Genomic DNA, 12,718 nt, shown 5'->3' with positions numbered 1-12,718 from the left:
TACCGATGCTAAGTTTAGGGGATGGTGTTAGAAATATAAACTTAGCATTTATATTTATTATTATTATTTGTAACATAGGTTAGTAATTAGTTAAGTTAAATATGGGGTTGGCAGTTAACTTTAGAAAAACGGTTATCACTCCATCATTTAGTATAAATATCCCCATATGATGAACTTTTGTAGTCACTAAGATATTTTCATTATAATATCCATATCTGTACGTTTGTCTATTCTCTGCACAACACACGTTCATATCAAACACACACATGAATACGATGACGATGATGATGCTTACGATGATAGAAGTGTCACCGGTTTCCGCTGTCCGGATATAGGTTAGTAATTAGTTAAGTTAAATATGGGGTTGGCAGTTAACTTTAGAAAAACGGTTATCACTCCATCATTTAGTATAAATATCCCCATATGATGAACTTTTGTAGTCACTAAGATATTTTCATTATAATATCCATATCTGTACGTTTGTCTATTCTCTGCACAACACACGTTCATATCAAACACACACATGAATACGATGACGATGATGATGCTTACGATGATAGAAGTGAACTGGCTTGGTTTACGGTTAGAAAAACTGTTTCATTGTCTGGTTTACTGTTTGAAATAGGCCGCCAAAACCAAACTGGCTGAAATATTAATAAAATAAGTAAAAGTTAATATTTTTAATCTATATAATTTTAAAGAAAATAAAACTATTTTCTCTTGTGTAGGAATCAATGTTAGAAATATAAACTTAGCATTTATATTTATTATTACTATTTGTAACATAGGTTAGTAATTAGTTAAGTTAAATATGGGGTTGGCAGTTAACTTTAGAAAAACGGTTATCACTCCATCATTTAGTATAAATATCCATATATGATGAACTTTTGTAGTCACTAAGATATTTTCATTATAATATCCATATTTGTACGTTTGTCTATTCTCTGCACAACACACGTTCATATCAAACACACACATGAATACGATGACGATGATGATGCTTACGATGATAGAAGTGTCACCGGTTTCCGCTGTCCGGATTTCTAACAAATGGTATCAGAGCGCATGGTTAGAAAACGAAGAATTAGGATCAGAATTACTACGTGATCCTGGGAAGATGCGGATGAAGAAGATGGAAAACAAACACGGGAAGAGGCGAGAAGCAGATAGCGATTCAGATTATATGAGTCCCCGATTACGCGCGATTGCAATCTTGAAACAAGAGATTGCAATAATGGAATTGCAAGACGAAATTGCATTAATGGAATACGAATCGGGACGTGAAGATGTTCTGGATAAAAAGAAGGAAGAACAGGAAACGAAGGCCTGTGAAGATGTTCTGGATAAAAAGAAGGAAGAACAGGAAACGAAGGCCTGTGAAGATGTTCTGGATAAAAAGAAGGAAGAACAGGAAACGAAGGATGTTCACGAAGAAGAAGAAGAAGAGAATCGATCTAGAATATACGATTCCGGACACACCCGGATGAAGAAGGAAAATAGGGGATATGGAGACGGACAAGAATCCAATCCCGATCGCACGACTCCGCGATCACGCGAGTTTGCAGAATGGAAGCAAGATATTCTAATGAAAGTAGAACACGAAATCGATTTATTAGAACGAGAATCAGAAGGGAGACAAGGAGAAACAGGGAAGTTCGAGAATCCGATGTCATCGGAATTGTTTCTTCAAGAAACAGAGGACGATGAAAAAGTGATGAGAAGAACAATGGCACAAATTAGCGACAAGCAAAGAAAAGGTATTGCGACAGAAACAGGACTTTTAGCGACGGATGAAAAGGTAGTAGCAACAACAGATTGGAAATTAAGCGATCCCGATATCGAAAATTTCAGAACTATCTTACTCGGCATCACGAAACAAATCAAGGTGGATCTATGGACGAATCATGACAAGTTTAAAGAAAAATGCGTTTATCATCAAAGCCGACGTGACGAACCATTACCGATGCTAAGTTTAGGGGATGGTGTTAGAAATATAAACTTAGCATTTATATTTATTATTATTATTTGTAACATAGGTTAGTAATTAGTTAAGTTAAATATGGGGTTGGCAGTTAACTTTAGAAAAACGGTTATCACTCCATCATTTAGTATAAATATCCCCATATGATGAACTTTTGTAGTCACTAAGATATTTTCATTATAATATCCATATATGTACGTTTGTCTATTCTCTGCACAACACACGTTCATATCAAACACACACATGAATACGATGACGATGATGATGCTTACGATGATAGAAGTGTCACCGGTTTCCGCTGTCCGGATATAGGTTAGTAATTAGTTAAGTTAAATATGGGGTTGGCAGTTAACTTTAGAAAAACGGTTATCACTTCATCATTTAGTATAAATATCCCCATATGATGAACTTTTGTAGTCACTAAGATATTTTCATTATAATATCCATATCTGTACGTTTGTCTATTCTCTGCACAACACACGTTCATATCAAACACACACATGAATACGATGACGATGATGATGCTTACGATGATAGAAGTGAACTGGCTTGGTTTACGGTTAGAAAAACTGTTTCATTGTCTGGTTTACTGTTTGAAATAGGCCGCCAAAACCAAACTGGCTGAAATATTAATAAAATAAGTAAAAGTTAATATTTTTAATCTATATAATTTTAAAGAAAATAAAACTATTTTCTCTTGTGTAGGAATCAAACAACTATAAAATGTATAAGTATTTCAAATTATAAAACATATACATTATTAATTTCTGATTTCATGCTATATTTTTTCCCTCTTGTAATTTGTAAATGTTTTAATATTCAAAATGTAAAATGTTTTAATCATTATTTAAACTTACCATTTTATTGAACTTTTTAATATCTAATGGTACAAATCGGTGCCAAAAAAAGAAAAAAACCCGGTTTAAAGAGAGAAAACCGCACAACCGGCAGCCGTTCGGTTTGGCTTATTTAAAAAAAAAACGTAGGTATCAGTTTGGCCTCAAAATTCCGTCACAGTCGGTTGAACCGAACCATGAACACCCCTAGAATAGCCCATCAGCAACTCTCATTTTATTCAACTTAAAAAAAAAAGTATAGAGTAAACTGCCAAAATGGTCCTTGAGTTTTGGTCACTTTTGCCACATTAGTATAAAACTCAAACTTTTTGAATCTGAGTCCCCGTGGTTTCAATTTTGTTGCCATTTTCATCCAAAAGCAAAATCTGGTCAGATTTTTCAGTTAACATCCAGTTTTTTTTTGTCGTTTGCCACCCTTTTAATGAGGGCAAAATGGTCAGATTTTTTTTAATTTGTTATAATAAAACATTAAAAGACCATTTTGCCCTTTATTAAAAGACCATTTTGCCCAGTGGCCACCGACACCCATCTAAAACCGGTTCAGGAGTCCAAGTGGCATAGGTTCGAATTCTGCTTGCAGGCTATTCGCTCCCCTCGAACTCGGCTGGGTATTCCTCGCCAGGCAGCGTTGCCGGTTGCTAGCTTGGGAAGGGGGAACCCTTCCGTAGTCAGGGGTACCGTGCACTTACCCTTTTTTTAAAAGGGAGGAAAAAGACAAAAAAAACTAGATGTTAACTGAAAAATCTGACCAAATTTTGCTTTTGGATGAAAATGGAAATACAACAAACCACAGAGACCCAGATTCAAAATGCTTGAGTTTTGGACTAGTGGGAGTTACTAGTGAACACACCGGTCAAGCATACTTCTATACACTTCAAATAATCACATGTGCAATGTTGATGCGGTATACTATCCATTGGCTTGTTGTATATTAAGTGATTCGCGGTTGGCCACAAAACCAGTTCACATAGTTCTATTGAATGGTGGGGGTGAAATTGTGTCGCACCCCTAATTTCCAACATAACCCGGTGGGCCCGGTGGGGAGTATCGTGACATAAGTTGATATCATCATAGTCAATAAACACATAATAGCACAGCGGAAGTCTTGGAATAAAATTTACTATTACAAACCGAAGTGTTCAAAGTTCAAAAATAATATACAGACGAATGTAATAAAAGATCCACATGCGGATCATAAAAAATGTACAAAGTGATGTTCAACAGACTTTAGGCATTCTAAGGATTTGCAAAATCCTCTTATCAATACCAAGCAGCTTCCAGCCTATTTCGTATAGTACCTATAACTTAGTCTTTTGAAAATACGTCAGTTTACACTAGTAAATACAATTAACCGGCACATTTTGAAAACATTTCCAAAATTGATTTAAGTGCGCAAGGCACATGAAAATCTTTTATAACTTGGGACAATTAAGAATTTTAATCTTGTATACAGTTTTACATGTTTGTCAATACATATTCGGCCCAGTATAGAAACCGAGACATGATTAACTGACTCGCCACTTATAAACCCACAAAGGAGTTATCCCCAACTTGTGGGTGAAAAATTTTAGCATTTGCATCTGTTAGGTGTATGCCTACACCTCGTGCCTAGGTCGTGGCCATTAGTAACTTAAATTAGCCAAGGATATCCAGGACGCAGTCATTAACCCCCAATGTTTAAGTTATCAAACAATACAGATTAAAATGGGTTATGCAGATTTGATAGCCACAATCCGGCTAAGTGATCCCATACCCGACTAAGCGGTAAAAATTTACCGTATCCCAAGCTCGTATAGGGAAAATAAGTTAAAAGTATTTACCTGAGCTATAACTCGATTCAAATGCAAGATTTAAATAACTCAGTCGTACAAATTCACTAGATAAGTGTAGGTAGCTTTTACCGAAAGGCTCTGGTCTAGAATGATGGTAATATTAACCAATTAGAATGCTAACGGGTCCTATTTAAGTCATAAACTTAGATTGGCTAGCTTAAAAAATGAAATACAGTACAATGCGCTAGATTAAGCGATGACCGGAATCAAATGTAGTTTAAACCCAACAAGTATGAAGACTTGTATAATGTGGGTAAACTAATTACATTCTGGAAATTGAGATTAAAAAGATAAGGTTAAACCCGTTTCGGTAATCTTATGTAAACTAGTTATATAAGTCGAACTGGATGGGTATAAGCATTAACGGGTAACTGGATGAGTCATATACAAGTTCCATATGTTATTATACTTAAAACATGTTATAATATTAGTAGAATATCAACATGTATGCCCGTTAAGGTTTTAAAATCAAATTAAGCCCCATAAGGACGTTTTGGTAATTTTTACGGCTTATAAAAGGAGCTTGCAAGTAAACTGATGTTATGATCATAAACATTCTGGAAAAATAGTTAATTTATGGCATAATATCAGTAGGATATCAAATATATGTGTGGTTTATGCTTTAAGACCAAACTATGCACCGTAGGGGCATTTTGGTCATTTCACATAGTTTTGAGAACTTATTTGGGATTCTGAGTTCATGACTTATACCTACTGTAAAAGTATTTAAGATGATTTATAAAATCAGTAGGTAACAAGCAGTGGCGGACCCAGAAAATTTTTCATGGGGGTGCGGAATATTTTTAAAGATTTTAGGCCCATAGGTATATAAAAAAAATTCGGTTCATATCGGGTCGGGTCATGTAAAACAAAAGAACATCAAGCTAAAATTTATATAATCATCAAAAACATGTCAAACGTCGTTACAAATATATTTAAAATGTCGCCATACGGGTTTTTATTTTTTGAAATCTATCCAAAACTTCTAGAGCTACTTTTCTAAGCAAATATTTCTCTATATAACATATACAACTAATTTTCAACAGTAAATACTTAAACAATAATCACCAAACTTCACAATTTTCAACTTTAAAATCAAGTCCTAGTTTTAATTGTTGATTCCTTCTAACTAACCATTTAAACACACTAAACTTTAACTAAAATAACAAAATCAGCCAACTAAAGTTTAAAAAACAACAAAACAACTAAAATTTTAACCTTTTTTAACAATTTTATTTCTCCTAAAAATCCACATAAAATAAGAAACAATAAAATAATCGAACCATACCCGGAAAGAGTGATGAAGATGTTGTTTTCATGAGTTTGGTGGTCGGAATTGCGGTGGGTTGGGTTATTATGTTCCTGTTCAAATTAGATTATCAGATTGGGTTGGGCTTGGATTATGGTGTGTTTATTAGGTTAAAGGTTAAGAGAAAGTTAATTATTTAAGTGGAAAGTTAATTAGGTTGTATTTAAAAAAAATCAGTGTTTAATAAAAAAAATTATAAATTCATAAGATTTTTTTCGTAAGGGGAGCGGTCGAAAATTTCCAAGGGGTGCGGATGAAAATTTTCAAGGGATGCGGTCGAGATTTTACCAGAAATTTAACACTAAATTTTCTTTTTTCAAGGGGTGCGGCCGCCCACCTTTATATATATGTGGGTACGCCCCTGGTAACAAGTCTTGATTGATAAATATGGTTTAAAACCATATCATGTGCCGAAAAGTCATTAAAGTCGTTAAATGATGATATTTACAATGGTTTATGAAATCTGATGTTATGGCCAGGTTTAAATAATTAAAATATGTTATTTACCATAACATATTAGTAGGTAAAAGGTTTTGTATGAATATGATGTTTAAAAACCATTTTAAGTGCCATAAGGACATTATCGTCATTTAAGAGCATCATACAAGGGCTTGTGCATAAACTCAGTATGTAATCTGACTTGACATCCCAAATAATCCTAAATATGATAATACATTAGTAGGTAATGAGTCTTGCTAAGAAATTATGTTTAAAAACCATTTTAGATGTCAAAAGGGCATTTTGGTCTTTTAAAAGCATAATTTATGATAATATAGGCAAACTTAGTTTATGACCAGAATATTTACATCAAAATATGTTAAACATATTAACATATCAGTACCTAATTCATTTGCATCCTCATTAATGTTCAAAACCTTATTTTTTGACAAAAGGGCATTTTACTCAAAATTAAGTATAATAACGGAACTTGCAAAATAAATTCAGATTACTATATGACCATGTAATATAACCTCAGAGGGTTACACTACAATATAATACGGTTATATGGGAACCTTAAAACAATAAGAAAGTAATCTAATTCGGGCAAGAATGGAAAGTCAAAGCAGAAGTCAAACTTCGCGACTCTCGGTTACGAACCGTCCCTAAACCTGGAATTGACGGACTGAACATGTTTACACATGTTCTAATAATTATTACCAAGTTATTAAAGTGATAAAACATGTTTTATAACACTGGAATTATCATATTTGAATTATTTTAAAAACTGACCCGTTTGACTTTTTAATATTAATAACTTTGACCCGTCAATTGATCAAGCAAACGTGATTCTTAGGAGGTGCCCTTTTGAGGGATTAACACCTACCAAATTATGATCACGTAGCCATGTTCGCCTCGAACAATGGCTGGACCATTAAGGTCTAAACCGAAAGTCAAAGCTTTTATCGAAAAAGCTTTACTTTCGGCTTTTAAAAGCCTATAAACTGAAAAGCAGAGGTTAGAACACTTACAAAAGGACCTAGCTCGACTTTGGAACTGAGGTGGAGTCTCCCTTCAGCTGGGAATCTCTTTAAGAGTGAGAAGAGTGATTTTTGAGAAGGTGCAAGGAATTAAGGCCACCAAAGGCCTCTATTTATACTTAGAGCTAAATTCCTAAAATCAAGCCAGGTGTTTGTGGGGTTCCAAGATCATTCCAGGTGTCTAAGGAGGTGTTAAAACAGGAATTGAATCCATGGTTTCGAATTTGTGAGTGAAGGTGGTTTGATTGATGAACAAGGCATGCAAACCTATAGCTGGCATTAATTTTCTGCACAAACAGTGCCATCGCAGCACGCGACCAGGATCCAAGAGTGCCGTCGCGGCACGCGACACCTTCAAATTTCAGCAAAACAACTTTCAATCTTGACACATTCAGTCCCTCAACCTTTAAACTCAATATAAGTTTTATATTTGGCACTTTTAACCCTTCAAGTTAGGTTGTAGGTATTCTTGAAAGTATAACCGAACATCATTAGGCTTCGGGTTCGTTAAAAGGTCACTCAGAGGTATAATTAAACATGTTGACGCTTTTAACCCTTAAATTCCCAAGCTTTTGATTTAAATCACAAATAGTTTCGTACGTCCAACATGTGGCTCGTTAAAGGATACGAATACCGTAAAAGGTCACTCAGAGGCTTAGTTTAAGCATGTTGACACTTTTAGTCCCTCCGCATACATCTTTTCATTGTTTGGCAACAATAGTCATTCCTAGTCAATGTTTGACTTAATTAGGGTTAAGGACACGTGTCAATACATCATTGGACACGAATTTGCAAGGTGTTACAAATTGCTTCAAGGATAGAGATTTTTGTAGTCTTGAATATCCCATTGAAGACTTAGAGTTAGGGAATTTTAACATTGTGATCCTAGCCAGTAGTCACATAAGCTTTCAAGACGAAGCAAATACACGAGTTGTATCTTGTTCAAGTGAACCACGGTGAGGATGGGAGAGCGACAGAAGAACATGTAGATAAGCGAGTCTTGGGAAGTTCGTAGTAGATACTTTAAGACGCTATATTGTACGTACCAGTGCCTTTCTATGGTGAATTATGATCTGACGTCTTGGGTGGCCTTACCAATTAAGCTTACACATCATGAACCTGTTGTGAATTGCGAACAATGAAATCAATTTGGCGTGCAAGACTCAAGGAGGATTTTAAGGAATGGATAATTATAGATTATTAAATGTGATTATGATTTAGTAATTAGCTGTAGTTATCATGTCCTAGTTAATTGATTAGAAAATAAATTAAGTATCCTAAAGGAGTTAGGTTTGGATGTCTTTAAGATAATTATGTGAACAATCCTAGTTATAGTCTAACACGTTAGGTTAGCTATATATACTGCGTATTGGGTAGGGATTTGTAAGAATCAAGTTTTTTTAGTTTTCTTGATCTAATAATATTGTGGGAGTAACCATAATTTTATGTTTATTTGAGTATCAATTGGGACTTGAGAGGATTTCAAGGAAAAAGAAGAAACTCAAAAGTCAAAGTGATTTGTTTTGATGTACAAAGGTGATTTGATATTTGCAGAGGAGGGTTATGAAGGAAAAAAAACAGAATATTATATTTCGAGCAATGAAAGGAGAATTGAACGAGTAAGGTTCAAAAACTTCGGGTTAAACGTGTCTGTTTAACTAAGAGATATTATTCGGGTTAAATAAGTATTAGTTCAATCATGGTTAAATCAAAGATGAGTCTAGATTCTATGGGAACGTATAATGATCAAATAAAGCTAGTGTTTGCTTATGATTACAGTCGAGTCAATGGTGTTGCAAGTTCTTATGATCAAAGGACAAGTCGTGGATAAAAGACTAGTTGAGTACAATGTTGCAAGAATGTTTGAGATAGGAACGAGCCGGAAAACACTACTAGAGATCAAGAGGTGTTCCATGAGCGTCAGGGCAAAGATGACACGCTTGGAGTTGAAGAGTTGTCAAGTTCGAGTTCGAAATTCTGAGGGTGATTGTTGGGAATTGCGAACAATGAAACCGATTCAGCGTGCTAGACTCAAGAAGGGTTTTAAGCAATGGATAATCATAGATTATTAAATGTGATTATGATTTAGTAATTAGTTGTAATTATCATGTCCTAGTTAATTGATTAGATTATTATCTAGTATCCTAAACGAGTTAGGTTTGGATGTCCTTAAGATAATTATGTGAACAATCCTGGTTATAGTCTAACACGTTAGGTTAGCTATATATACGGTGTATTGGGTAGGGATTTGTAGGAATCAAGTTTTTTTTTTCTTGATATAATAATATTGTGAGAGTTAGCCATAATTTAATGTTTGTTTGAGTATCAATTAGGATTTGAGAACCAAGTTGCATTAACATCCTTAATGTTCAATGTTTTATTTATATTTGGTTGTTAAGTTGATATGTTGGTGTAACCGTGTAGGGATTGAATACCCACATAACATTCTAGTGACAAAAATCAAAATCTTAAAACTTGAATCATAAGAACATTAAAAACGCTTAAGAGCTGGATATGTATCTCTTACACTTATTGCAATCCATTTAAGGATAATAAACTTAAATCAAACAAACATGATACTAAATAACAATGCAAAAAAACAGAAGTAACAACAAACCTAACAAGATTAGGCCTTCAAGTAGTCCACCAATTCAAAGTACGATAGTTCAAAAAACAAATAAAATCCACTTAAGAATACCATCCGAAGCCAAACTGCTCGAAAGTAACTAAACCGAAATCCAGAAATATCATATGCACTTTTCAAAACCAAAAGCCATGTTGGTTCAACTGAGGTTCGGATGGGGCTACTGCTCGTGTTGTTGCCGCTGATGCATCAAAGTCGCACCCTTCCATCGCACCTCCATAGCCAGACTGTCCACTTCCATAACAATAATCATAACCATAGCAACTGGCATGCCCATAACTTCCACCATCGCTAATGCCACTCACAGGGTTCAACATTCCATTTTGACCAGTGTTACGCATAGCTGGTGTTAAACTAGGATTAAACATATAACTACCATTTGAAAATGAATTTGAGCCTTCCCCGCTTCTATAACTAGTGCCATCATCTCCTATTACACCCGTATCTTCAAGATTCAGACTGTGTAATGGGATCTTGTCCATCAACAAATCCTCATACAACCCTATATCAGTTTTCATCTGATACTCATGTTGGTATGGGTGACTCCTGCTGAAGTTTAAGCCACCGCTAGCGTTGGTCATGAGGCTGCTGTAGTCTTCTCCAATTTGAGATTGTTGATACTGGTGGGACGCGATAGAATGGTAAGAATTGGGCTGGTTTTGGTTGGAGGAAATATGCGGACCTATGAGGTTGTAGTTGTTTTCATTGCTATTAAATCTGATCCAGTTATCTCCCATGCTAAATGTTGTTGGATGCGACATAACCGAGCCTATACGGCTGCTGCTACTGTTGTCGTTTCTAGTGAGCGTTTGTGGACATTTGGCTGGGCCCACATGCTCTGGTGCGTCACACTCTGCCTGGTGAAGAGTGAAATCGCAACGCCTACAAAATATAAGTCGTATAGATTGAGTATTACTGTATTAGCACATGTAGGAATATGCTTAAGAAAATATGGTGATGAGGTTGTTGAATATGTACCTGGTGAAACGACAGCCGCAGTGACAAGCATATTTTTTCTTGGCACAAACCTTTGAATGCGCTCGCAAGTCAGCCTCAACATTGTAAGCCTTGCAACAGGTGTCACATTTATAGTTCTTCGCCGTACAATGTTTCCTTAAATAGTGTTTCCTAAGACCACCAAAGTCTGCTAAGGCGTGAGAACGGTTGTGATGGGCACATGTGGGCTCAGGGCAAAGATACACCTTTCGTGGTGACGGTTCGTTCGATGTTCTTGTCTTGAGAGTGAAAGGAAGATTGTGAGCTCGTCGATGAAGCGTCAAGTTTTGCTTTCTTGGAAAGCCTTTGTAGCATACTTCACAAACATACCTGTTTGCATCTAATAGAGTGTTGGCAGATACTACTATTGCAACTTCTTCATTTGGATCTATTGTTAATGAACCAAAGGATCAAATTAGCAAAATGTTATAAATGTAAAAATAAAATAAGGGGTTTCTACAAATTGAAAGAAAAGCCTAGGGGTGTTCAAAACCCTTGAAACCGTCCAAATCCTCCAAACCGAGCTAAATCGTCCACTTTATGAGTGAACTGGTTTGGTTTACGGTTAGAAAAACCGAGTTTTATGTCCGGTTTACTGTTTGGAATAGGCTGCCAGAACAGAACCGGCCAAAATATTAAGAAAATAAGTAAAAAAATACTTTTTTAATCTGTATAATTTATCTATATATAATTAATGAAAATAAAGCTATTTTCTTTTGTGTAGGAATCAGAATACTATAATAGGTATACGTATTTCTAATTACAAAACATATATATTATTAATTGTAAATATTAATGCTCAAAAGTAAAATTTTTATTTTTTATAAAACTTACCATTTTATTGAACTTTCAAAGTATCTAATGGATCAACCGAGCCGTTGGGTTTTGGCTTATTTTCTATAAAAAACCTGTACTTATTGATTTGTCCTGAAAATTGCGTCAAAACCGGTTGAACCGGACTATAAGCACCCTTAGAAGTTAGAAAGTCCATTTGCAACTCTCATTTTGTTCAACTTTTAAAAAAGTATATTAAAACAATACAGCAATAGTAAATTTCCTCTTGGTCATGCTTTTCAATTTTTAAAATACACAACTACCACAAGATAATAAGGTAAATAAATAAAAATACAGAAGAACTTGCATGAGGTTTCAGATTGATTACCTTGTTTGTTGGGATCAACAAGTTGATGATTCTGCTGAGAATTTGCCATGAGCTCCATGTAATCTGCTGTGCCTGTGGTGCCGAAGAATATAATTGATGAAGAAGGTGATCCTGGAGCCATATTTTGAGTTTTCGTATTTAGGATATTCCAAGCACACACGTATGTGAACGTTTAAATAGAGCCAGTAAACATGGTTACTCGCCCTAGTTGCCAATGCATTAAGATGCCTCGTGGCAGTGCAAAGTTCCTCGTTTCTCTTGACATCTCCTCTCTTACTTGTTGTCATTGTCATTGTCATTAAACGTGGTACCACACCTCTATAAATTTTGAATCCACACGGGTGTGGATATTGCAAACTCTCTCGTCTAGATCATGCTTTGTCCACTCTTGATTACAACTAATATTTACTAAATATATTTTACAAAATATATTCTGTCTTGAAATGATGACCCACACGA

The 12,718-nt window shown here is 35.2% G+C and overlaps 1 protein-coding gene across 1 annotated transcript; it reads right to left on the bottom strand.

Moving 5' to 3' along the window:
- Positions 1-10,217: 10,217 nt before the first annotated feature.
- On the bottom strand, positions 10,218-12,380 carry LOC110920235 (protein indeterminate-domain 11-like). Its single transcript, XM_022164459.1, has 3 exons — positions 12,260-12,380; positions 11,080-11,485; positions 10,218-10,983 (listed from the first exon to the last, which is right to left on the bottom strand). Exons 1-3 carry the CDS (start codon positions 12,378-12,380, stop codon positions 10,218-10,220), a joined length of 1,293 nt encoding a protein of 430 aa, XP_022020151.1.
- Positions 12,381-12,718: the final 338 nt, after the last annotated feature.

This window comes from Helianthus annuus, chromosome 16, assembly GCF_002127325.2.
Source record: "Helianthus annuus cultivar XRQ/B chromosome 16, HanXRQr2.0-SUNRISE, whole genome shotgun sequence".
NCBI classification, from domain to species: Eukaryota; Viridiplantae; Streptophyta; class Magnoliopsida; order Asterales; family Asteraceae; genus Helianthus; species Helianthus annuus.
This window is presented reverse-complemented; position numbering and strand designations above follow the sequence as displayed.

What these genes read in the sequence shown, in the direction of transcription:
- LOC110920235 (XM_022164459.1), bottom strand. Translation starts at nt 12,380, where the DNA reads ATGGCTCCAGGATCACCTTCTTCATCAATTATATTCTTCGGCACCACA. An exon ending in TGTTGATCCCAACAAACAAG is followed by an intron (nt 11,486 to 12,259) that starts GTAATCAATCTG and finishes CATTAACAATAG; the next exon opens with ATCCAAATGAAGAAGTTGCA. An exon ending in TGCGGCTGTCGTTTCACCAG is followed by an intron (nt 10,984 to 11,079) that starts GTACATATTCAA and finishes TATATTTTGTAG; the next exon opens with GCGTTGCGATTTCACTCTTC.